The 26,277-nt window shown below is 42.5% G+C and overlaps 1 protein-coding gene across 1 annotated transcript; it reads right to left on the bottom strand.

Moving 5' to 3' along the window:
* Nucleotides 1-270: 270 nt before the first annotated feature.
* oprl1 (opiate receptor-like 1) lies at nucleotides 271-20,487 on the bottom strand. The gene is made up of 4 exons (XM_080204415.1): nucleotides 20,420-20,487; nucleotides 20,063-20,302; nucleotides 3,929-4,284; nucleotides 271-791 (listed from the first exon to the last, which is right to left on the bottom strand). Exons 1-4 carry the CDS (start codon nucleotides 20,425-20,427, stop codon nucleotides 271-273), a joined length of 1,125 nt encoding a protein of 374 aa, XP_080060541.1. The 5' UTR covers nucleotides 20,428-20,487.
* Nucleotides 20,488-26,277: the final 5,790 nt, after the last annotated feature.

Here is a 26,277-nt window from a genome sequence, read left to right as displayed (position 1 = left end):
AAAACTTCCTTGTATTTTTCTTTTGAATTTCCAATTCATTTCATATCAGGTTCTCTGACTCATTTGTCATTATAATAGCGCCTCACTAATTGGGGGTTTAGTCATTTTAAAATAAACAGCAATTGATTTATCACAGCCAGTAATGCATCTGCCACATTCATTTTAAAGTAGGAGCAGGTCAAAGGCCTATGTAATTCAAGTCTGCTCCATATTTAAGTTAATTTTGTTCTCCTGATGGCCAGTAGCTGATTGAGTCGCTGCCATTTCTAGTCATGCAACATTTTCTGTGCCATCTGTATTCTTACATGAGTAAGCAACACCTTTGGTGATACTTCTCATCCCGTTTGACACCTTAAGTTCTTTTTTGAAAATGGAGGGGAAGCAGAACTCTTTAAAACACCGTTTGAAGTTTTCATCCAGAAAGGCGTAAAGAACCGGATTCAGGCTGCTATTGGCATAGCCAAGAGCAACACAAAAATACCAGCTCGGCATAATTGTCATGATTTCATGATTACAGACAGCTTGCACTAACACTAGAATGTGGATTGGGGTCCAGCAGATGATGAAGACTGCAACAACCACCAAGACCATTCTCGTGATTCTGCGCAAGTTCCTGTCCTTCTCCTTTGACCCAGAAAGCACACGCACACTTCTCAACCTCCGAAGCATTAACGTGTAGCAAACTGTTATGATAGCAACTGGAATGACGAAGGAGAAAAGAAACACGGCGATTTCAATTGTGGGCTTCCAGTAACTGTGGGGTTGCGGATGAACCAGAAGACATTCAATTTCTGGAACAAAGGAAACAGAAAGCAAGTTAAGATGTGTTACCACTTAAATATTCTGAATCAGGTTAGCTGCAATGATCCTGCACATTTTTGCATTACTAGTTGCTCCCCTAGTGGCATTTCATGCAAGGGCAAATTAAAACTAGACTCCCGCATGTGCAGATTCCACACAATGAGTTGTTCAGATCTGAAATGCACGGCCTGGAAGTGTAGGGGAGGCAGATTCAAGAGAGTACTAGATGATTACTTGAATAGAAAAGTAGAAGGGGTGTGGGGAAAAGGCAGGGGATTGCCACTAAGTTGTAATGCTCATTTGGAGATTTAGTGCAGACACGGTGGGCCTAATAGCCTCCTTCTACACCGCAATTCAATATCTTCAGTTTAAAGGCATACACCACAAAATGTGTCTCATGTTGCTCATATTTTCAGCATTTTGGATAATGGTACCCATACCACACTCGCACATTTCTGCTACAGCCACCCTGATGTAATTTAAAGTCATTTAGTAGCAAGGGCATGAGGAAAATGTACTAAAATTATGCAGAGCAAGCAGACCATGGTGTTAAACAATGTATTAAAATTGATTTGGCTCTGGAGATGCTACTTCAGCACCACAGCTAATGCCCTACCTCACAGAGCTGAACATAATCGGCAACAAGAGGAACACTCTACTAGGCCTGCTCCTAAATTGGTATAAGTGTTTGATGACTTATACTGTCATTTAAATTTGGTGACGTCTACAGGGAATGGTGTGGCATATGTTGAAGACCTTGGTTCTGCTCATAGCACTTCCTCCCAGTCATGGGGTGCTGTAGATTCTATTCCCCTGCAACAAGAGAGGGAGAATGAGCAGAAGGGTGCAGAGGAAGGCGAGCTGCTTAAAGGGAGAGGAGGAGGAACAGTAGAAATTGAGTGTTCAAAAATCTCAGGCCTTCAGAAAACAATTCTCCTGCTCAATCACAATGAGGAACAGTGTGGTTTGATGCCTCCATTTCCTTTAAGACATGATCACTAAAATCTGTCCAGAGCTACAGGCAGATCTGCACCCTGACTGGGTGAAGGCTGCACTGTCAGTGACTGTGGAAGTGCCCACAGCCATGAACACAGGGCAGCACATGTTTGAGAACCATGCTTCCACAGGGAGTGTGACTGCGGGATGGGATACAAGAGGTGGTGAAAGTGTAACTTTGGGGTTGGGGGAGATGGTAGGGAACGCAATCAGAAAAGGGGTTATGTCAGAGAGGAATTCCCAAAGCATAGAATCCCTACAGCGCAGAAGGAGGCCATTCGGCCCGTCAAGTCTGCACTGACAACAATCCCACCCAGGCCCTATTCCTGTAACCCCACATATTTACTCTGCTAGTCCCCCTGATTCTATGGTCAATTTAGCATGGCCAATCAATGTAATGCGCACATCTTTGGAACGTGGGAGGAAACCGGAAACTCACACAGACACAGATATTCCCTTTTCCATCCCTGACCTCCTCCTGCCAGCCTACAAATTGCAATCCAGTAAGAAGCAATCCTTTAGTCAATCTTAATTGGCCATTTAAGGGCCTCGTGTGTGTGTGTGTGCGTGTGCGTGTGCGTGTGAGAGAGAGCTCTGGTGAATGAGTAGGCAGTGGGAAGGCAACCTTTGCTGTTGCTTTCCTTTGTAATTTTCACAGTGTTGCAGATGAAATTATATTTTAATTTCAATCTCAGCATTAAGCACCCTCAGGCCAAAAACAACACAGATTAGATGCATTCTAAATCCTGCCTAGGGTACCTCATCAATGAGCACTAATCTCAATTTCTAAAGAGCACTTGAAACTGAATGAGTGTAATAATTCTACTTTCCATTCTGTCGTGTCGGATTTGCAATATCCAAATCGCTTCATGTTAGATCCTTTTAAACAATCGATGGAAGAGACTTTCACCTCAATAAGTAGGCAGTGAGTGCACCAAAGGTGAAATCCATCAGTAACAGTTCATTACTGATGGAACAATGTCCATTATGAAACACAGGGCTTAATTTTACAGGGGTCTGGGATAGCAGATTACTTTGCCTCTCCCCCCACCATGCCTGAAGGAAATGAAAATCACCAGCCAACTCACACTAAACAAGATTGCTGCACAAAAATGACATCTTGTGGAAGGTGAGAGTGGTCAGTGGGAAGACATCCCACCCTCCAGAGCTGCCAGCCAACCTGACTGGCCGGGAACTCCAGCAGCCTCAAACATCAAAACGCACCAGTATCTGCTTCTGGGGCTGCATGAAGAGCCACAGATGAAAACAACAAGGCAGTCACACCCGGTTAAAAAGTAAAAAGTTTATTTATTAGTCACAATTAGGCTTACATTAATACTGTAATGAAGTTACAATGAAAATCCCCTCGTCACCACACTCTGGCGCCTGTTTGGGAGAATTTAGCACGGCCAATTCACCTAACCAGTACGTCTTTGGATGGAAACTGGAGCACCTGGAGGAAACCCATGCAGACATGGGGAGAATATGCAAACTCCACACAGACTGGTGATCCAAGCTGGGAATCGAATTTGGGCACCTGAAGCTGTGAGGCAGCAGTGCTAATCACTGCGCCGTCATGCCGCCCCTGGCTGGGAGGAGTGTGTCGGATCAGGTTTTACAGGCTAGATAGGAGGAATAAAAGAAGGGGGGGGGAGGGGAGTGCTCCTGATGTACACAGGGTCCCTCCATAAAGGTTGTACACCCCTTTCCTTCCTGCTTTTAAAGCAGTTTGCTTAAAAACAAAACTGGCTGCCTACTGCTGTCTGTCAGCCCACACTAGCTGTATTATGACATGAGCATCATACTATTCGGGTCAATTGGCTTGGTATTAACTTATAATTATTTATTTAAAATTTGCAGACAGGCTATTGATTTTGGCATCCATCCACTTTCTGTATTATGATGATGAATGGGGAGTGGGTGGGAAGCTGGCTGGTTTGCACCCCTCCCATATTTTACATGCCATCCCCTCTGTATTTTATATGCTCCTGCCCACTCCTCCCCCACCTCACCACACTGAAAACACATCACCAGGGGTGGTAAAATCCAACCGAGTGTTTCTTTATATGAGTGGATATATATATATATATATATATATATTTAAATAATGAAAATATTGTTTGTGACTTACCATTGTTCTCCATGTCAGCCGATCCCATAATCATTGCTGGTATTCCAATCACAGAAGCAAGTACCCAGATGCACACATTGACAACCTTTGCATTGTAAGGAGTTCTTATATCTAATGCTTTAACAGGATGGCAGACGGCTATGTACCGATCAACGCTCATCACAGTCAGAGTAAAGATACTGGTGAACATGTTGTAATAGTCGATCGATATTGCGATTTTACAGAGTATATTCCCGAAAGGCCAGAATCCCAGCAGGGTGTCGGTTGCCTGGAAAGGTAGCGTGATTAATTCTAGTGCATCTGCAAGGGCCAGGTTGAAAATATAAATGTTTGTTGCCGTCTTCATCTTTGTATATCTGAAAGAAATGGGTCTCATGAAAGTCATTGAGATTCATTGGGAATTTAAGCAGCACAATTGAAAAAGATGATCAGATTGATACAACACTGCTCAAGATACTGAAATTTTGCTTTGGTAAATATAGAATAGAGATGAGGCAAAATTCACTTTATAATTAATCTGACCTAGTGGATTGACAAATCATTGCGAAGCCCATCCAATGTTCATCCTATTGTTTTTGTGAAGATTATTGCCTAGTATTGTTTTACTTACAGCCAGCTCTCTGTCACAGAGTAATTTTCTGTTATTGTATTTTATTGAGCTTTATTGAAACCAAGATCCTTTGTTTGCTGTTTTACCTCTGCTGCAGTGCAAACCAGTAAGCCACAGCATAGATAGTACTGATAAAACCATCCCAGTGCACAGACATGAACTATTCTGTAAACATCAATGACTTGTAAGTAATAAGATTTTTCTGCGTTAACCATTCAAATGATGGCATAGAGCGGAGACTTTTCCTTCCATTGTATTCATGCCAATGATAGCCCTTCAAGTGAGCCTATCTATTCTGATCCCATTTTCTATCCTTTGTCATACATACTTCAATGTTCTTATTCATTTTCTTCTCGTGATAATCCTGAGTCTATGCAAAGATAAGTACAGATGGATGAAATGGAGGCCCTGGTATGCCAACACGTTCTGGTCTGACAGAAATTTATATCTAAAAATTCAATTTGGTTCGGATTGACAGCCAGCGAGTCATCAAATGACAGTTTTCAGTGAAGGGCAAAATTAGCACGATAGATATTGTACAAACTGCGAGGGTCAAAGTATTACACATCATAAATATGTAATAGCCATTAAAGACTTTGAACAGCTACTTTGCGCATTATGTTCAAAAATGCAAAATGGTATGCTATTCATATTCCATAAAAATAATACACCACAATAGAATTGCAAACCAACTATTACAGCAACACAATGCCCTTTAACATACAAATAATAGTTGAGGAAAATACATTTTTATTGTTTCATGAATATTGAAAGACAAGACAAATGAGGCAAGTTCGTTGCATAACTGTTAGGCTGTCAAAGATGAAAACAAATTTATCTAAATTCTATTCTGAAACTGGAATTATGAAGCTCGCTAATTTGTTTTTTGCAATTGAACATAAGGACATAAGAACATAAGAACATAAGAAATAGGAGCAGGAGTAGGCCATCTAGCCCTTCGAGCCTGCCCCGCCATTCAATAAGATCATGGCTGATCTGTCGTGGCTCAGTTCCACTTTCCCGCCCTCTCCCCATAACCCTTAATCCCCTCTCTTATCAAAAACCCATCAACCCGCGTCTTAAAAATATTTAGCGAGGTAGCCTCCACCACTTCAACGGGCAGAGAATTCCAGAGATTCACCACCCTTTGAGTGAAGAAGTTCCTCCTCAACTCCGTTCTAAACCGCCCCCCCTTTATCTTGAGGCTGTGCCCCCTAGTCCTATTATCCTTTCTGAGGGGGAAGAGTCTCTCCAACTCTATCCTATCCATCCCATTCATCATCTTATATGTCTCAATGAGATCTCCCCTCATTCTTCTAAACTCTAACGAGTACAAGCCTAGTTTATTCAGCCTCTCCCCATAGCTCAACCCCCTCAACTCCGGCATCAGCCTAGTAAACCTCCTCTGCACTCCCTCCAAGGCCAAAATATCCTTGCGTAAGTACGGCGCCCAAAACTGCACACAGTACTCCAGCTGCGGCCTCACCAATGCCCTATACAGCCGCAGCAAGACCTCCCTACTTTTATATTCAATCCCCTTCGCTATGAAGGCCAGCATCCCATTCGCCTTCCTGACCACCTGCTGCACCTGCAAGCTGGGTTTTTGCGACTCATGCACAAGGACCCCAAGGTCCCTCTGCCCCGTCGCCTGCTGCAGTTTTTCGCCACGTAAGTGATAATCCTTCCTACCATTATTCCTACCAAAGTGGACCACCTCGCACTTGCCAACATTAAATTCCATTTGCCATTTCCTGGCCCATTCGCCCAGCCTATCTAGATCCTTCTGTAGACTCTCCACACCCTCCGCACAATTTGCCTTTCCTCCAATCTTGGTGTCATCAGCAAATTTCGACACCCTACACTCGGTTCCCTCCTCCAGATCATCTATATAAATGGTAAATAGCTGAGGCCCCAGCACCGACCCCTGAGGCACTCCACTAGTCACCATCCGCCAATCCGAATAGCACCCATTGACCCCCACTCTCTGCCTCTTATTTGACAACCAATCCTCTATCCACGCTAACACCCTACCCCCAACTCCCTGTCCCCTGACCTTCTGCAATAACCTCCTGTGAGGTACCTTGTCAAACGCCTTCTGAAAATCCAGAAAGACCACATCCACCGGCTCTCCTCTATCCACCGCCCTAGACACATCCTCATAGAACTCCAGTAAATTTGTCAGACACGACTTCCCTTTAACGAAACCGTGCTGCGTCTGCTCTATCAAGCAATTCCTCTCAAGATGCCTCGCTATTTCCTCCTTGGTGACGGATTCTAACATTTTACCTACAACAGACGTTAAACTAACCGGCCTATAATTCCCAGCCTTTTGCCTGGCACCTGCCTTAAACAATGGCGTAACATTAGCCACTTTCCAATCTTCCGGCACTTCCCCGGAATCCAGCGACGTCTGGAAAATAACCACCAAGGCATCCACTATCACCTCCGCCATTTCTTTCAGAACCCTCGGATGCATTCCATCCGGTCCTGGCGACTTGTCCACAATCAGTCCCTCCAGTCTGTCAAGCACCTCCTCTCTAGTAACAGTAATGTCATTGAGACTCTCCAGTCCTACCACCTTTCCATCTCTAACACCCGGCAAATTATTCACGTCCTCCTCCGTGAAGACAAAAACAAAAAAGTTATTCAGGACCTCAGCCATATCCCCATCCCCTACCACTAAGTCTCCCTTCTCATCCTCAAATGATAATTGTTTTCCCATCATTGTTTCATAGAATTTCTACAGTGCAAGAGAAGTCCATTTGGCTCATCAAGTCTGCACCGACTTTCTGACAGAGTATCTTACCCTGGTCATTTCCCCCACTCTATCCCCATAACCCCACACGTTTACCATGACTAATCCATCTAACCTTCACATCTTTGGACCGTGGAAGGAAACTGGAGGAAGCCCACGTAGACACAGGGAGAATGTGTAAACTCCATACAGTCAATCACCCAAGGCTGGAATTGAACCCAGATGTCTGGTGCTGTGAGGCAGCAGTGCTAACCACTGTGCCACCCTAGTTTATAATAATAGCAATGCTAATCTGGAACTATTTAATAGTCCATGACTACGTCAATGGAAACCTCCCAGGACTTTTTTTAAAACCCTGCAAAAATAATGGCCAGAATTTTACACAGCTCAGGCTAGCGCCCACCTGCCCTGGAACATTGTTGTCTGATGTGCTCTGCTTAATCTTGCTCTCTTCAAGGGAATCACTGAACCAGGAGGACACTGAAGCAGGTGCCTCAGAGGAGGTATCCAATGATGACTCAGGTGCAGGGCTCCAGCAGGCAAATGGCAAGGACAAAGAGGCAGAAATGATGAACGTTCAGGGAGGCAGGGTCACCAGGGAGGTCTTGAATCTGTGTTCCTTCAGCTAGACTGTCAAGATTCGCTTTCCATCTCAGACCAAAAGCATTGCCTCCATCCCAAACATTTCACACAAAACCACGCAACGAACCCAATGTCGTGTCACTGCCTCAGTAATAAAGTTTGCTGCCCCAAGTGCTTTACACCAGGTGTCACTGAGGTCAAAACCCATCGAATACTTGTGAGGGCTTGTGAGCAAAATAGTCAATTTTCTTCATGACATTTAGCTGAAACAAAAAAACATCCAGTTTGAACTGATTAAAACATAATATTTACAAAAGACACTTAGTGTCATGGAGTCATAGAGGTTTACAGCAAGGAAACAGGCCTTCTGGCCCAACTTGTCCATCCTGCCTTTTTTTAAAATCCTAAGGTAATCCCAATTGCCTGCATTTGGCACATATTCCTCTATACCCATCTTACCCATGTAACTGTCTAAATACTTTTTAAAAGACAAAATTGTATCCACCTCTACTATTACTTCTGGCAGCTTGTTCCAGACACTCACCACCCTCTGTGTGAAAAAATTGCCCCTCTGGACACTTTTGTGTCTCTCCCCTCTCACCTCAAACCTATGCCCTCTAGTTTTAGACTTCCCTGCCTTTGGGAAAAGATATCCACTATCAAGCTGATCTGTCATTATTTTATTGACCTCTATAAGATCACCCCTCAGCTCCAGAGAGAAAAGTCCCAGTCTATCCAGCATCTTTTATAACTCAAATTATCAAGCCATGGTAGCATCCTCATAAATCTTTCCTGCACGCTTTCTAGTTCAATAATATCTTTTCTACAATAGGGTGATCAGAACTGTACACAGTTGTGCAAGCCCACTGCTGTGCTCACTGCACCTTAAGCTTATGTCAGTGGGTGCTGCGTCTTGGTGACCCTCCCCCCCAGAACCTCACATTCTCTCGCTGACAGTGGCATTAAAGGCATACTGTTGACTGTGCTGCCTTTTTGGCCCAGATGACATTGGTCGTCACCCTCTTGCAATTTGGGCCTGAGCAGGCTCCACCTCAGAGGGTTCGCTCAGCGACATGGCAGTGCACTCTTCAGTTGGCGCGGACTCTGAGGATGGCACAGTGACAGGGTGGCAAATGCTGTGCCTTTGTTTAAAAAAGGCCACAGGGAAAAGCCTGGGAACTACAGGCCGATGAGCCTCACATCGGTGGTGGGTAAATTGTTGGAAGGTATTTTGGGAGACAGGATCCACAGGCATTTAAAGTTGCAAGGACTGATTGGGAACAGTCAGCATGGCTTTGTGAGTGGAAAATCATGTCTCACAAATTTGATTGGGTTTTTTGAAGGGGTAACCAAGAAGATAAATGAGGGCAGTGCAGTTGACATTGTCTACATGGACTTTAGCAAGGCCTTTGATAAGGTATCGCATGGTAGGTTTTTCCTAAGGTTAAATCTTGTGGGATTCAGGGTGAAGTAGCTAAATGGATATAAAATTGGCTTGATGACAGAAGCCAGAGGGTGGTTGTAGGGGGTTGTTTTTTAAACTGGAGACCTCTGACCAGCGGTGTGCCTCAGGGATCAGTACTGGGTCCACTGTTTTTTGTCATTTATATTAATGATTTGGATGAGAATACAGGAGGCATGGTTAGTAAGTTTGCAGATGACACCAAGATTGGTGGCATAGTGGACAGTGAAAAAGGTTATCTCAGATTGCAATGGGATCTTGATCAACTGGGCCAGGGGTTGCCGAATGGCAGGTGGAGTTTAATTTAGTTAAATGAGAGGTGATGCATTTTGGTAGATTGAACCAGGGCAGGACTTACTTAGTTAATAGGAGGACATTGGGAAGAGTTACAGAACAAAGAGATACAGAGGTATACACTCATAGCTCCTAGAAAGTGGAGTCACAGGTAGACAGAGTGGTGAAGGAGGCATTTGGTATGCTTGGTTTCAGTGGTCAGAACATTGAATACAAGAGTTGGGCTGTCTTGTTGAAGTTGTACAAGACATTGGTAAGGCCACACTTGTGTACAGTTCTGATCACCTTATTATAGAAAGAATATTGCTAAACTAGAAAGAATGTAGAAAAGATTTATTAGGATGCTACCAGGACTTGATGGTTTGAGTTATAAGGAGAAGCTGGATAGACTGGGACTTTTTTGTTTGGAGCGTAGGAGGCTGAGGAGTGATCTTATAGAGGTCTGTAAAATGATGAGGCACACAGATCAGCTAGATAGTCAATATCTTTTCCCAAAGATAGGGGAGTCTAAAACTAGAGGGCATAGATTTTAGGGTGAGAGGGGAGGGATACAAAAGGGTCCAGAGGGGCAAACTTTTCACACAGAGGGTGGTGAGTGTCTGGAACAAGGTACCAGATGTAGTAGTAGAGGTGGGTACAATTTTGTCTTTTAAAAAGCGTTTAGACAGTTACATGGGTAAGATGGGTATAAAAGGATATGGGTCAAATGCGGGCAATTGGGACTAGCTTAGGGGTTTAAAAATAAGGGTGGCATGGACAAGTTGGGTGGAAGGGCCTGTTTCCATGCTGTAAAGCACTGTGCCTCTTATGACTGGCAGAGAGGTGGTGAAGCTGTCACCCTCATCCAGGGTGCCATAACAGAGCCTGCAGAGATGACACTGAAATGGAATGAATTGATTTATTATTGTCACATATATTGGGATACAGTAAGAAATATTGTTTCTTGCAAGTGTGTAGAGAGAGGCTAAAGAGTGGGCTGTTAAAGGCAGGGATTTCACTATTAATGAGGAATGACGAGAATAAGGGTGATAGTTGATCAAGGGGTTTTATACAGAAGAGGATGTTGGTAACAGAATTCTGAATTAATTGGTGTTTAAATAGAGGAGAGCCACTCAGGAGAGAAATTGAAGAGTCATCTTGGGAGCTGACAAAAGTGGACATGGGAGTTTCTGGTAAACTTTATAGCATAAAATCTTTCTTCTGAGTGAAACCTCCGAATTCTGCACTCATCCTCTCCTCCTTTGTCACCAGACTCTTTCTTGTTTCTTACCTTTGTTCCCCATTATGGATCATACTTTTAACAGCTTTGTTATATCCTCTGGAACTTGCTACCCATTTCATTCTGCTTTGCCACCTTGTTTTCAAAGATCTCCTTGAAGTCTTTCTTTCAGACAAGCAGCACCCACTCTGACACCTACGTTTTTCCTTTCTCCCCCAACTGCTGAACGCCTATTGCTTTTTTCTCCTCACTGTCTTCTTTCCACATAAATGCAGCACTGTAGAAATGGAACTTGTCGTTGATTGGAAAACATTTAAAAAAAAACACTTCACTATTATTCACTTACTCTACTTGTCTCCTTCTATTCCTCACAAATATCTCCCATATTCACTGACTCACTGTTAATAATAGATCCACAATTATATTATTGTCCTGAACATAAAGAGCTTATGCAATCACCCATTTTGCGATGAAGTTCAACTATTTTTAATCGGCTATATACTGTCTCTTAAGGATTGAAATAAGAATGTCAATAAAAGAGATCACTTACAGAATAATATTACAATTACCTTCCGACTGGCACAATAGTTTTGGAAAGCTGCAAGTTTTCTGTTCGTCATGGTATATTCTAACTCCTATCAGCTCAATTTACACAGCTCAAGCTAGCACCCATCTGCCCTGGAACGTTGAATCAATGTAGTTTTCTGACATGCTCTGCATAATCTTGTTCTCTCCAAGCAGAATCACTGGATCAGGAGGACACTGAGGCAGGTGCCTTAGAGGAGGCATCCAATGATAACGCAAGTGTCATGGCCAAGAAGTCACTGTTTAGTCTCTCTACAAACATGCAACTTGTTGTTTTGTTCCGTGACTGGATGATGTAGGTATAATACTGGAAACCAATCTTTTGAGATAAAAACTGGTGATTGAGAATAGCTTAACACATTTCCGTTAAACAGGCATGGTGATCATAGGAACATACCATTTAGAAGAAGAGCTAGGCAAAGTCAACCCACTGAGCTTTCTCCGTCATTCAAGACATGGCTGATCTCTCCCTGGTCTCAAATCCACCTCCCTACTTGTTCCTCATATTCCTCTTTCCATTTTTTTATTAGAAATATATCTATCTCCTTCTTGAAACCATTCAACAATTCAGATTCCATCGTGCAGTGGGGCAGCGAGTTTCACAACTTCACCATCCTCTGTGGGAAGTAGTTCCTCCTCACCTCAGTTTTAAATCTACTGCCTTGTAAACTATGCCTGTGACCTCTTGTTCGAGATTGCCCCACAAGAGGAAACATTTAATCTACATTTATTAATCCCTTTCAAAATTTTATATATCTTGATCAGATCCCGTCTCAACTTTCTAAACTCCAGTGAGCACAAACCCAAACTGTTTAATCTCTCCTCATACATCAACCCCTTCATTCCCAATGCTCTTCACTGAACGTTCAGCCGTGCCATCAGCTTCTTGGCACACATTCCTGCTTTTTCCCATGAGTGAGGCAATCCATCCTACTTGTCACCAGGCAAGCATCCCTTCAAAATTCTTCATGTGAGCCCTCCCCCCTCCCCCATTGAGGTCAACCCAGCCTTCATATCACCAATCCTGCTGGGTTCCTCAGTGCTGCACAGGCACCCTCTCCAAGAGCAAGTGGAAATTCATTAAAAAGGCTAAAATAATAGCTCAAGGTGGCATAACTAAAATCTTGGAGCTGATTTTATACATCATAGTCAAATTAAAAAACTAAAAAGGGGGTGCAAAGGATTGAAATGTGTTGAAGAAGGAGATTTGAATTTGCAAATACTTAAAACCCGACAAGTATGGGATGTAAAAGTGTTCTAATTTAAAAGGTTATCTTTAGTTTTACTGCTACCGATAGCTTAATCTTCCATAAAATTGGATGTAATTTTAACTTTGATTATAAATCACAGATTTTTATGTTTGTCTCGTACACCATAACTGGATGTAGGGAGATTGAATTTACTGGCAGTAACTAACAATAGAATCTCCACTACCACCAAGTGATGTCTCATCAGCCTTAACGGTAGCTGTAATTAGAAGTAATTATATCTGAATTATATAATCCTTCGTTGATCTGTTGCTTTTCAACAGCTTTGAAATTATTGGCCATAAATACGCAGAGGTTACTTGGCAAGAATGAAAATTAACATTGTGTGTGCTGTGCTAATGGGAAATGCTGTTTGATGGTGTGGATTTAGCTCCAGTTTTTGGGCTAATTGATAATTATCATGGTTCAGACCTGCCAGCAAGAGCCAACAGTGACAACTATAGGTTTAGTAATAAATCGCTGATTAAAACAATTTTCTTGCTTTAGTAGATGTAGTCTACACTAACAGGCTGAGAGAGAAAATACTGAAGGATGGCTTGGGGAGCTAGAGGGAGGACACTTAGATTCTTGAATGTGGAAGTGGAGGCTCTAATGGAGGAGACCCAAAGGAAAAGGAATGCCCTCTTACAGGAATGAAGGAGGCCACAGAGACAGCTAAAGCAGCTCACACAGGAAAATATTGCCTGAAATGTCAGCCAGCAGCCCTGGCACAGAATGTGGTGGCTCCAGTGCTTCAAGAACTATAATAATTTGAAATGACTAGTTAAGGTAAGATCTCATGTCACAGACATACTCAATAACTGCACCACTGCCAGCATCACCACACTCCATCCACCAACTAACTGTACATTAGCATTCACACACCTCAAAATATTGTCTCCTTCATAAGCACCAGGCAAATCTTGGACACAACTCATAGACCATCAACCATGTAAGGCATCTCACACAAACAAATACACCTGTCAATACACTCGTTCACAAATCACCAACAGGTGGTAGCAGAACGTGAACTCCATGTATTTCTTCACATGCATCCTCTCACACTAGACCCTAACCCTTCCAGCTTTATCACTGCAGGCTCCCAGGAGCAAGATCTCTTGATCCATCAAAGGAAGTACAAGATGAGCAAGACCCACCTTACCCCCTCTTTCCGTGGTGTGATACAAGTCCAAGCAGCTGCTGTGACATCTCTGAGCTCTTTCCTTGAAAGCAGAATGCAGAGTGTCTCTGATTCCTGTAGACCTCTCCCAAATTACTGGGTCACCTGAACACCCGCCCCAAGGTAGTGGGAATCATGATGTCACAACCTAATCTTCCTCCAGTGGTTATGTAGCTTTTTCCTCCCTCATTACTCCATTGTTGCCTGTTGCCTGAGTTCTAGAGACCCAGCCTGCTGAAGCCAGGGTTGTGTTGTCTGAGGCAGGCTACCACAGACCACAGTCTCTCGAGGACATCTCAGGAAGACATCTGAATTGCAATGTTCAGTTTCCCCACAGTCTTCCACTTCGCCAGGTAGCTGATGTGTCTACCTCAGCTGCTGATACTGGGTAGAGGGAAAATCAATGCTGTTTTTTAATAGTAATTGAGTATAAAAGTAGGGACGTTATGAAGAACCTATATAAGCTCTGGTTTAACCACAACTGGGGTATTGCATCCAGTTCTGGTCACCACACTTTGGAGGACCTTCAGATCCTTTCCAGAAGTTGTAAAGCAGATTTATGAGAATGCTTCCAGGGATGAGGGATTTTAACAACAATGTTAGATTGGAGAAGCTGGGGTTGTTCTTCTTGGAGCAAAGGAGATAGAGACCAGGGTTAGAAAAGCTATTTCAAAAAGCTGATGGTATAAGGGGACACAGCTTGAAGGTTTGGTGGGAGGCAGTGATGTGCAGAAGAAACATTTTTACACGGGGACTGGTAATGACCTGGAACACACAGTCTTTGAGGGTCAGGGAAGCGGAGATGATGAATGGTTTTGAAAGGGAAATGGATGGGCTCCTCAAGGAAAACAATCTGAAGGGTTATGGAGATGCAGCAGGGGAATGAGACCGATTAAATTGCTTCACAAAGAGCCAGCATGGTTTTGATGGGCCTCCTTCTGTGACTCTGACTGTAATTTTCATGGAGAAGGGACTGAAAGGCTGGAATACAAATGATGGATATTGTGAAGGATCCATCATGGGATAACAATGCTCTGTGGAGCCTGATAGCAAGGCACATCTCTTAAAGATTGTCTTCAAGTAGGTGGCAACAAGTGCCCCTTCCAGGTGCCAGACCTCTACCTGGAAACCTCTGATGCTCTTCCTGCATGGCTCTCAGTTAATGAGTGCTTGCTTGGTGTTTGGCACTTTTTCAGGAAAGTTATGAGTAGCCATGTCAGGAGCTGTCCATTTGTCACCCAGTCATGCATGCTGAGTTTCTGTGGATGTCTGACACTTATAGCATAAAGACATTGTGACAGCTCCCTCGAGAACAGGTATTCACCCACATGATCGCTGCTGTCAGTCTCACGCACACAAGTAGCATGCTGAAGCAATGGAAATGCTTACTGCTCCTGAACCTCTCGGAGTTTAAATGAGGAGCTCACATGACCACGTGTGCAGTCAATGGTGTCCTGGAGTCTGGACAATGAGGAATCCCACAACCTGTCAGATCAGTCAATCTCTCTGTCTTTGACCTTCACAGACAATCGGAAGTGACATATTGATTCTTCAGAGTGTAGAGCTGGAGCAACCTCCATTATTCTGAAGTACAAAGAGGATTGTGAGATGTGGCTGATCTCACACGTGGCAACCTGAAAGGTTCCAGTACTATAAAAGTTAGATGGTATTGTGATTTTGATGGCCACAGACAATGTAGTCCTGCCTGCACTGTAAGGTTTGAGTTTTTATTCCATAAAGCCACAGATCTTGGTGCTAACCTCCTTAGAAAAAGGGTAGCCTCCTCATGCACTGGTTGTGGGTCATGTGAATGTAGCTGTCGCACTCACTGAATAGCTAGAATGCAGATATCCACCCATTGCAAGTCCTCCTCAACCTCTTGTCCCTCCCTCCTGCAGCAGCTCCCACTGCTCTGCCCACTCTCATCTCCTCCTCCAATTCTTCAAGCAGACCAAGACAAACAAAATGCCCGTTACTAAACACTTCCGTTCTGATGGTGACTCCTATGCAAGATAGCACTGCGCTCGATCTTTTCAAATGAAATCCCCAGAGTATTTTCAGGAACAATGTTAATTGACTGTTGATGGAGTCTTGACAGTGTGTCGCAGGAAAGCTCCCTAGCTCCTCAAAAACCTTCTTTAAACATAGGATCATCAGCTGGCCCCTTTCAGTAGGTAAATACTGAAAGCTGACCACGGCTTTAAGTAGTGCTTGAAATGCTCAATAATGATTTGTTTATCTGTGTTCAGTTGGCTGTTGTTAGAATAGATTGCCTTATGAAGTGTTATCCACCAAACTGACGCACAGTCTCATAGGCAATTTAATTTTCAATCTACCCGTAATGAGCTGCTGGGAGGCCATTCATAGCCCACATTGCCAATTTTATTACCATGATGGCATCTAGTACTAAACATTGGCTAAAACAGTGACGCAGTTTGAGACGACTTGACTACTTCAGTGGCTCTTTAATGCTTAAAGTATCTTGGGAAATCTGCTCTGTATGTGTTACTTCAGGGTCCTGTTGCTACGTTATCTCTGCAATAACACCAAGGCACAATGTAGCAAAACATTACAGGAAAATTGCAAGCAGAAATACATACCTATGTATGTATCCCTTACCTGTCACATTATATTTGCAAGATTGTAAAAGCTGTTGTTGAAAAGCAAAAAATATTTTTTGTACTTTTGTTTGATTCAAGCACACAGTAATCACACATTTTGTCACATTCTGCCTTTCCCAATCTCAGAGGCTTAATCATAGTGCATTTTTCCACTGTACTAGTCAAGTGTAACACACCTATAACATTACTCCAGTTAAGGCTTCTCAGCTGGCTTGCTCTTCGCAGTTTATAAACATTATTGATTTGGTCCAAAAGCCTGTTGATATGCAAGGTGGAGCTAGTGATAAGTTATAATGAATGGAAAGCCTTGCACTATAGAAAGCAATAAATTTAGCAATGGTTAAATTGTATTATTTACAAAGAGTACAAGTGTTGCCATTATAGGGTTATGAGCAGAGGACCATCATCTGGAAGAGGTGTCACTCCATCTGTCTGCAAAAGATTTTATGGTAATGTCCAAGGAATAGGGTGTCCAGTATAATATTTCCCTCCAAATCAAATATTGCAAAAACAGATTAGGGGACCACTTCTTTCGTTAACTATTTATGAAAGTTTGGAATGCACAAAAACACCACATTTGACCACATAACCACCCTTCAAACCCACTTTTCATGGAATCCCTACAATGTAGGAGACCACCCAGCCTATTGAGTCTACACTGACTCTCTGACAGAGCATCCCACCCAGGCCCTATTCCCATACTCCCACATATTTACCCGACTAATCCACCTAACCTATAAATCTTTGGACACTAAGGGGAAACATAGCACAGTCAACCCGCTGAACCAACTTTGGACTGAGGGAGGAAACTGGAGCATCTGGAGGAAATCCAAGAGGACAATGGGAGAATGTGCAAACTCCACACAGACAGTCACCCAAGGCCAGAATTGAACCTGGGTCTCTGGCGTTGTGAGGCAGCGGTGCTAACCACTATGCTACCGTGAACTGAATGTCCTGAAAAGAAACGGAAGGTGTAATTTTAAAGGCTTGCTCTTCCCTCTTGCTTTGTTGGATAGATCATGCTTTCCACATTTTCAATTTGAGCTACACAGCAACAGCACCAAAGATTTGCAGATTTCAGCCCAAGCCTCTTAAACGGCTTCACCAGTAGCTTAAGAGCATTTTTTAGTACAATCTGACTACATTATTAGATGTTGTGAGATTATAACTAGTGTCAGGAGCTAAGGAAGGCACTGCAGGCAAATATGTACCATTTTTATTAAGTCCAATGCTGCACCACCAGTTTGTGAAAAAGATGGACTGTATCTCCACGTAAGATGAAAAAAAATGTCTCTGTGAACAAGTATATGGAAGTGTACGGTGAATGGGCTGGAGCATCTAAGGGAATGGAAGACAGCCCTTATGAAGAGGAAAGAAGACAAACTCCACGAAGGGGGAAGGGTTACAACCTCCGAGGAGTGGAAGTATCAAATCAAGGGTCAAGTAATTTATTGAAGGAGGAAGGTTGCAGCTGTAAAGAAGGAAGCATCTGTGATAGGGAAACCTGTCTGTGACTGGTGCACTGTATCTTCATGAAAGGGGAGGTTCAGTGAGGTGAGTGACTACCTGTGAAAGGGAAAGTGAAAAATAATTCAGTGAAGGTGAGTGACAGTTCCTGCCTGAAGGGAGAAAAAAAACATGTTTCTGTGAAATTAATGAGGTAGCATATATCCAGGAAAGGGTGACAATAATGCATCAGTTAAGAGTACAGTGGCTATAATTCAATCTGTGGGAAATGATGGAAATGCAGTCTCAGAAACAGCGACTATACAAATGGGGAATGGTTACAATTTAAGGACATTCTGGGACAGTGATGGTTCACTGAATGTAGATTAAACCCATGGGGAATTTATTTTTCAATATATTTTAGATCAAAAATCATTCAGTTGAGAAAGAAAAATATATTTCAAATTTAACTCGAATTTCCCACTGAGGTATAAGCAGTTTAAGGGAGCATTTCCCTTCTTCCCCCGCTCCAGAGAAATAAATGCATGTCAGTAAGCTGTGAGTGTAAGGCAACAGATGGGAAGGCTATGTACAAATGTAAATGTGCTGCCTACATTCTTGGCTCCAGCAAATCTGTGTTTTCATAGATAATGCAGCTCAAATTAAAATGCTCCGGAGCATGAGTTTAAAAATCTAAGGGAAGAAGGAATAATCTCTGTTCCATGCGTTTTGTGTTAAATGTAGAACCTACTTCATTTGTTGTTTCAGGAAGATGCTAATATTCAGTCCAGCTCAAGAAATTTACTGACGGAAAGATGTGTTGGGGCGGCGGGGGGGCGTTGAAAAGGGTTGCAAGCAGAGAAGAATAATATGTAACACACTGTCAATCTACTTAGGAACACGTATTCCTGCTGTTGGCAGGAAGATTGCAGTTCAACCATGACTTCACCTGGTGTTTTATATTAAGTCTGACTGTAAAAATATTGGACTCATCCTTCACAGTGGAGCCAGAGAAACATACCAGTTTTACAGTGTAAAACAAATGCTTTTTTTTAAATGCACAAGACTAATGTTTGGTACTATTGTAACTAAATTATATAAGGGTAGTGTTGCCTGGAGGCAAATGTAATCAGTTATTTGCAAGGAGTTTATCAACAACATGGGCAGTTTATTCTTGGATTCTAATCTTCACAGCAGAATAATGAGGTAATATTCTGTAATAGTCAGGCACACTGCTGAGTGTGTGAGTTTGTGTGGTGGAATATGGGAAAGAATTAATGCAAATATTTACTGCTCAAGAAGTTTGACTGGTCCATTGCTTGCAACACATGTACAAGCTTTAAAATATTTAACGAACTTAATTGGACGGTGGTTACATCTGATAGATGTCAACCTTAAAGACTACAGCAGAACTTCAAATGAATATATTTTTTTCGTCCTTCCAGCAACAGCACTGACATATTCCACCGCAATACTGATCTGCCCCAGTAATCATAGACCGGGCAAATGCAGTAAACGCCAGCTTTATTTCGGAACACAAGGGTGCGTTTTAGTTCTGAACGTGTCACATACTTCGTGATGCTCTTACAAAGACAGTGAAATAAAACCTATCAAAAAAAAATACCCCGAAACGCTTGAGTTGGTGAATTCCGTACCTTCCCCTATATATGTATATATATAAACAATTCATTCCTTTTACTAACTGTATTATACAAATCCTTTGAAGAACATGTAATGAATTCAATGTCAAATCTAATATTCCTGAAAGGCAAATTTTAGACACAGAATTCCGTCTTTTTTTTCAAACGTCGGGTCCAGATGGAGCCAACCCCCTGGTAAAATAGAAGCCTTTCTATCAACTTGCTCCTCGGCAAAAGTTTACCAGCCGTGGGTCTGACTGTCTGCGCCACAATTTATGAAATATTGATATTCACTTTGTTACGGTACTTAACATTAGGACATTAGGGACTGGCAGACAGTCTGATGTATCTGGTCCCCTCATGAGGGCGCTCCGAGGCAGTAACCAGGATACCAAGTTGTCCTTTAGCTAGCTTCATGAACTTTTAAGAGGGGGAAGAAAAAAAAACATGATGAAATGCCCAATATTCATCCGATAGAATCCAGACTCCTTACCTGACGATAACGTACATTACCAGACAGTTGCCCACCAGCCCCACGATGCAGACAAACAGGTAGACCACAATGATGGTGATTCTGAGTGTGGTTGACCGTTCCATGATAAGGTCGGTGATATTCTCAGACCAGCGATCGAGGAGGATGGTGTAATTATCATCAACGGAATCGTTAAAATATCTGTACTGCTTAAGGCTCCCAAAACCGCAGACTGTGTCAACATCCATGGTGCAGCCGGACCTAGAGTAACACAAAATCGAGATATAAAGGTGGCTTTTAGTTGGACTGATAGTACACAGACACACACACGCACACAGTAAATAACTGGGAAATAAATCCGTTGTTATAAATGATTACAGTTGCATCTCAATCTTTTAAATCCAGAAGTACATTGCAATCACTGTACCCTTGGCAGCCTATTTCATAGCTTTGGTGTGGCAGAAACCTGTTCGATGTTCTGCCCCGCACAGAATGAAGGAGCTCGAATTGTCTACAAGTTTTATAATTTGCGAGCCTGAAGACGCGTCGTCCCTTTCCCACCCACCACTCCCGACCACCTTTTCCCCGGCGGGGAGGTTCTCAGCGTCGGCGATGGTTTGAAGTGTTCACACTTGTAACACTTGCGAGTCTGTTCCTGCGGACCAACACGAAGCGTGAGCTTGTCTGGTGCTGACTCCCCCTTTCAAACTGTGCCATCTCGTCCGACGCGCAGCTCGCAAGTTTTTTTTCTCTCTCTCTTTGTTCTGCAGCCCCGTTGTCATCTGCTTTGGGGGGGGGGGGGGGGGGCGGAAAATTGCAGGTTCCAATACCTTTACAAAAGCCTTCCTGTAGTGCAATGCAACATCCCCTTGGATGTAGCCTGGCGTCTGCCACTAGAGGACACTCGGCTCAGACGAAACTAACTCTCCCCCATCAAATCTTCACGCTGGGAAATGTTGGGACTCTGCCACTGAAATAAACCTCTGAATAAGGCACCCCCTGGCCCTGAAGTTGCCTGCTTCCTAATTATTTATATGGTCGTAGACCTAGGTGTAGCAAAATGATGCCAAGTGTAGATTTAATTAGTTGAAGAATAATAAGCGTGTTATTTATGATGTTTCCCCCCCCTCCCCAACCTTTGACAACACACACCACAAAAGCCACTTAAACAGATCAGTTATTATTTTATGATAGACAAGTCACTCGATGCAGCGACATAATGTGGCCCAACATATATAATCACAGGTATTAATGACTTTGGTCGTTTTGTTCTGCATTTTTCGTTAACAAATTGTTCAATCAGTTAGTGGTTTGCTGGAAAAGTAATTAAATTGGTTTTACGTTTCCTTCGGGCACAGCATCCTAAGTTGCCAGCTGCCATTGTTTAACCCTTCTTGAGTGAACACTTGCTGAATACTTCAGCCGAAAGAAGTCGATTTCACTTCCATGTGCAAGTGGTGAAGGAATGTTAGAATATCTGCACAGAGAGCTTCATTTCATCGCGAAAACACGGTACATCTCAGTAGTAACTGTGTGGGAACAGCTTCCTCCACAGCTGATACTGCATCTTCGAGAATGTTTTTTTTAATTAATCCTTCATCTTCTTAATTTGTTTTGCAATGGGGGCAAGGGGCGGGGGAGCTTAAGAATTCAGCTTTATTTAAAGTCTTATCAATTAAAGCAACCTATTCTGTGAAATAATCAATATTTGTTCTGTAGGTACACATTGCTGGAAAAGAAATGGGTAACTAAATGTAAGCTGGCATGGCGATTAATACTGCAGCCTCTCAGTGCCAGGGATCGGGGTTCACTTCCAGGCTTGCATCACTGTGCGGAGACTGCATGTTCTCCCTATGTTTTTGTGGGTTTTCTCCGAGTGCTCCAGTTTCCTCCCACAACCCAAAAGACACGTTGGTTAGGTGCATTGGCCATGCTAATTTCTCCCTCAGTGTACCCAAACTGGTGCTGGAATGTGGTGACTAAGGGATTTTCACAGTAACTTCATTGCAGTGTTAAGTTATAAGCCTACTTGTGACACTAATGAATAAGCTAAACTGGAGGATTAATGTGTACAGGAGTGTTATGACCCTCTGAAATAGAAGACAGGAGTGGTTTGGTTCTAATGGTTTTCCCCTAGACCAATGCCCGAGTGATGATCATAGTCCAGGCTCCTACTGCAATGAAGTATAACTGAAATTGAACAGAAAGGTGATGAGACTCAGACCGTGTTGTGTTTGGCTTTGGATTCTTTAGGAAAAGCATGCATACAATGTAGAAAGTTTTTAAAAAATGATTTATCAGATGATATTTAGAATTGAACAGTGTGTAAACTTGGACAGTATTCCTCAGAGATAAGCAGGTTAAGAGGTGATTTGATTGAGGTGTTTAAACTAATTAAGATGTTTAAAATTCAAACAAGGAATATTGTAGGGCAGGATGATTGTTCTGTATTGTTCCTTTGTTCTTAAGAATGACTAGTCTGGCAAGGTAACCCCCCCCCCCCCAAGCCAGTCAGCATCCTGACTTGCTGTTCCTTCATTGTCACTGGGTCAAATTCCTGGAACTTCCTCCGTGGGTGTACTTGCAGGAACTGCATTGTTTCAGGAAAGAAGCTTACCACCAGCTTCTCAGGGGCAATTGGGGATGGGCAATAAATGTTCACCAAGCCAGCAACACCCACATCCTGTAAATGAATTTTGGAAAGTCATCATTCTTCAAATGTACTGAAAATGAATGACAATCTTTTGAAGTGGAAAGGTAAGATGTTTAGAAATAACAGATAACTGAAGGGTTGAGGAACCAATTGTGTTTTAGCAATGTACTCTCTTCCTGTTACCAGAAACTATTATAACCTCAGCTGAATACTGCAGTCTTGAACAAAATATTAAATCCTCTCTTCTTGAAGTGATCTGTAGGTAAAGTTGAGACATTAAACATCCCTCTCAGGTGAATGCAGAAGATTCAATGAAGATTCACTATTTGAAGAGGATTGAAAAAGTTAGCCCAGATATTCTCTCCCCTCAACCCACATCACTAAGAAAACAGATTGATTAATTGGTCATTATCACAATACCATTTGTGGAACATCACTGTACAAATCGTGACTGCTATTACTATTTGCAATTTATCTAATGCCTGAAAGATGTGCTGGTTAGGTGCATTGGCCTTACTAAGTTCTCCCTCAGTGTACCCAAACAGGCGCTGGAGTGTGGTGACGAGGGGGTTTTCACTTCAGTGTATTGTTAAGAAAGCCTCCTTGTGAAACTAATAAAAACAATTAAAACTTTAATAAACTTTTAACATAGTTATTCACCTTGACAAAGATCAACCACCTTCTGTTGTCAGTATCAAATACCGCTTAGATGGGAAAGTCTAGGTCCCTCAGTGCATTTTACAGTGCCCACCCCAACAACACCCCACCCCTTGCCACTGACCTGCAAACCTGCCAGAGGGGGTCTGTAAAATTCTGATACATTCTTCTCTCGGTGCATAGGTTTTGAAGTGTGAATCTATTCCTCTTGCACTGCAATTTTGAGTCCATGTTCACAGCTCAAACTGACCATTTGGCCCATTATTCAGACCATTCCTTCCAACTTACTTTATCTAAAATGTATCTTCTATTTCGTTCTCTGCCTGTGATTATCTTGCTTCCTCTTAAATGTATCCATGCTGGTCACTTCCCTGTGGTACAGAGTTCCCACTTTCTCACCACTTTCTAATGGTAAATAAATTGCTTATTGGATTTATATCTTAATTATTCTGATCTCATCAGCAAGTTGAAACATCTCAGTGAAGGTTTACCAGGCTGACTCTTGGGATAGCAGTTTTCTTTATACGAGGAGAGACTAAGTCAGTTAGGACTGTATTACAAAGAACAAAGAACAAAAACAGCCCAGGAAAGAGGCCCTTCGGCCCAACGAGCCTGCGCCGCCATCTCAACACCACCAGTCCCCCTCTCCACCCATGACCCTTGTCTAATGTTTTATGGCCATCCACATTGAGGGAAACTAATTTAGGGACAATTTATTACTGCCAATCAGCCTAACAGCACATCTTTGGGGTGTGGGAGGAAACCGGAGCACCCAGAGAAAACCCACACAAGCACGGGGAGAATGCGCAAACTCCCACAGACACTGGCCCAAATCCATGTGTCTGCACAGCAATCAGCGATAGTCACTGAGCTGTCGTCTTGCCCAGTATCTGGTCCAGTTTAGGCGCACACTAATGACATGAAGCACTAGGCCAATCTCGAACAACCAAGAGCAGCCCAAGTACGACCCATCGCGTGTATGCCCCTTGTTGGACACAAGGCGGACTGACTTAAAACCTGTGAATGAAAAAAAAAACATTATTATTGTACCATATCCATTTACCTTAACAGGGACGCCCCAATGCTAATGACCCTTATTTAAAACAATCTCCAATATCCACCCATCTCCAACCCACTCATGAGCCTGTCTAAGTTACTCTTAAATGACTCTAGCGTGTTTGCCTCCACCACCTTACTTGGCAGCGCATTCCATACCCCCACGACCCTCTATGTGAAAAACCTCCCTCTAATATCTGTGACGTACCTCTCCCCCCTCACCTTGTCCTATGTGTATTCGTCAGAGTTCAGAAGAGTGAGAGGGGATCTCAAAGAAACTTATAAAACTCTAACAGGGTTAGACAGGGTAGATTCAAAAAGAAATGTTCCCGATGGTGAAGGAGTCCAAATCCAGGGGCCGTTGTTTGAGAATAAAGAGTAAAACTTTTAGGACTGACATGAGGATAAATTTCTTCGCCCAGAGAGTGGTGGATTCACTACGACAGAATGTAATTGAGGCCAAAACATTGATTTAAAGAAGAAATTAGATATACTCTTGGAAATAAAGGGATCAAGAGATATGAGAAGGGGAAAATCAAGATATTGATTTTGATGATCAGTCAGGTCCCAATAAGAATAGTTTAAGACAGAATTTGGGCAATTATGGATCAGACAGCCTAATATTTGTTGTCGGGAAATTAATGGAGTCTATTATTAAGGATAAAGTGACTCAACATTTTGAACATTTTTAGCTCAAAGTGAGCTAACATGGATTTGTGAGCCAACATGATCTCCAGAAGAAGAGTCACATGGACTTGAAACATTAACTCTGTTTCTCACTCCACAGATGCTACCAGGCCCACTGAGTTTTTCCAGCGTGCTTCTGTTTTTATTTCAGATTTCCAGCACCTGCAGTACTTTGCATTTATTTATGGATTTGTAAACAGTAGATCACCCCTGGTGAGCTGGACAATTATTTTGGATGTGGTAACTAGAGGAGTGCACAGAGAAAAGTATATGGAAGTTATTTATTTGGAATTCTTAGAAACATCTGGCAAAGTCCCTGTTGCTAACATTGAAATTCATTCAGCTAAAGGCGAGTTACTGACCTGGTTAAGAAATTGATCGAGACAAAGTAGACATAAAGGATAAGTATGTTCTAATTGGCAGAATATAACTAGTAGTGTCCCACAATGATCTGTGTTGGAGCCTCAAATGTTCATTATATTTATTAGTTACTTGGATACTGGAAAATACAGACACATGACTAAATTTGCTGATGACACAAAAGATAGGTAGCGGTGTAGTTGAAGCAGAAAATTACAAACAGATATTCATAGTTGAAGTAAATGGATAAAATTTTGGCAAATAAATTTCTCTGCTGCCAAATATGAAATTATCCACAATAGATCTTAATAAGAACATAACTTCTGCTGTTTGTAATATATATATAAAGATGACTTGGAAGAAAACATAGCTTGTCTAATTAGCAAGTTTGCAGATGATACTAAAATTAGCAGAGTTGCAGATAGTGATGAAGATTGTCAGAGAATACAGCAGGATTTAGATAGACTGGAAAATTGGCCAGAAAAATAACAGATGGAATTTAATCGGGACCAATGCGAGGTGATGCATTTTAGTAGATCCAATTCAGGTGGAAGCTATAAATGGCAGAACAATCAGGAGCATAGACACAGATCTGGGAGTACAGATCCACAGATCCTTAAAAGTGGCAGCACAGGATGGAAAAGGTGGTGAAGAAAGCACATGACATGCTTGACTTCATTGGATGGGGCATCGAGTATAAAAGTTGGCATATTATGTTACAGTTGTACAAAACATTGGTTTGGCCATATTTGGAATACTGTGTCCAATTCTGGTCACCACACTACCAGAAGGATGTGGAGGCTTTGTCAAGAGTGCAGAAAAG

This window comes from Carcharhinus amblyrhynchos, chromosome 16 (genome assembly GCF_965287045.1).
Source record: "Carcharhinus amblyrhynchos chromosome 16, sCarAmb.v2.hapA, whole genome shotgun sequence".
Lineage (NCBI taxonomy): Eukaryota > Metazoa > Chordata > Chondrichthyes > Carcharhiniformes > Carcharhinidae > Carcharhinus > Carcharhinus amblyrhynchos.
The sequence above is the reverse complement of the archived record's forward strand: the minus strand, read 5'-3'. Positions and strand labels throughout refer to the sequence as shown.

Excerpts from the sequence above, each read along its gene's own strand:
- oprl1 (XM_080204415.1), bottom strand. Across the intron at positions 4,285-20,062 it reads GTAATGTACGTTATCGTCAG|ATATACAAAGATGAAGACGG; the intron begins GTAAGGAGTCTG and ends CATTTCTTTCAG. Across the intron at positions 792-3,928 it reads GGCTGACATGGAGAACAATG|AAATTGAATGTCTTCTGGTT; the intron begins GTAAGTCACAAA and ends CCTTTGTTCCAG.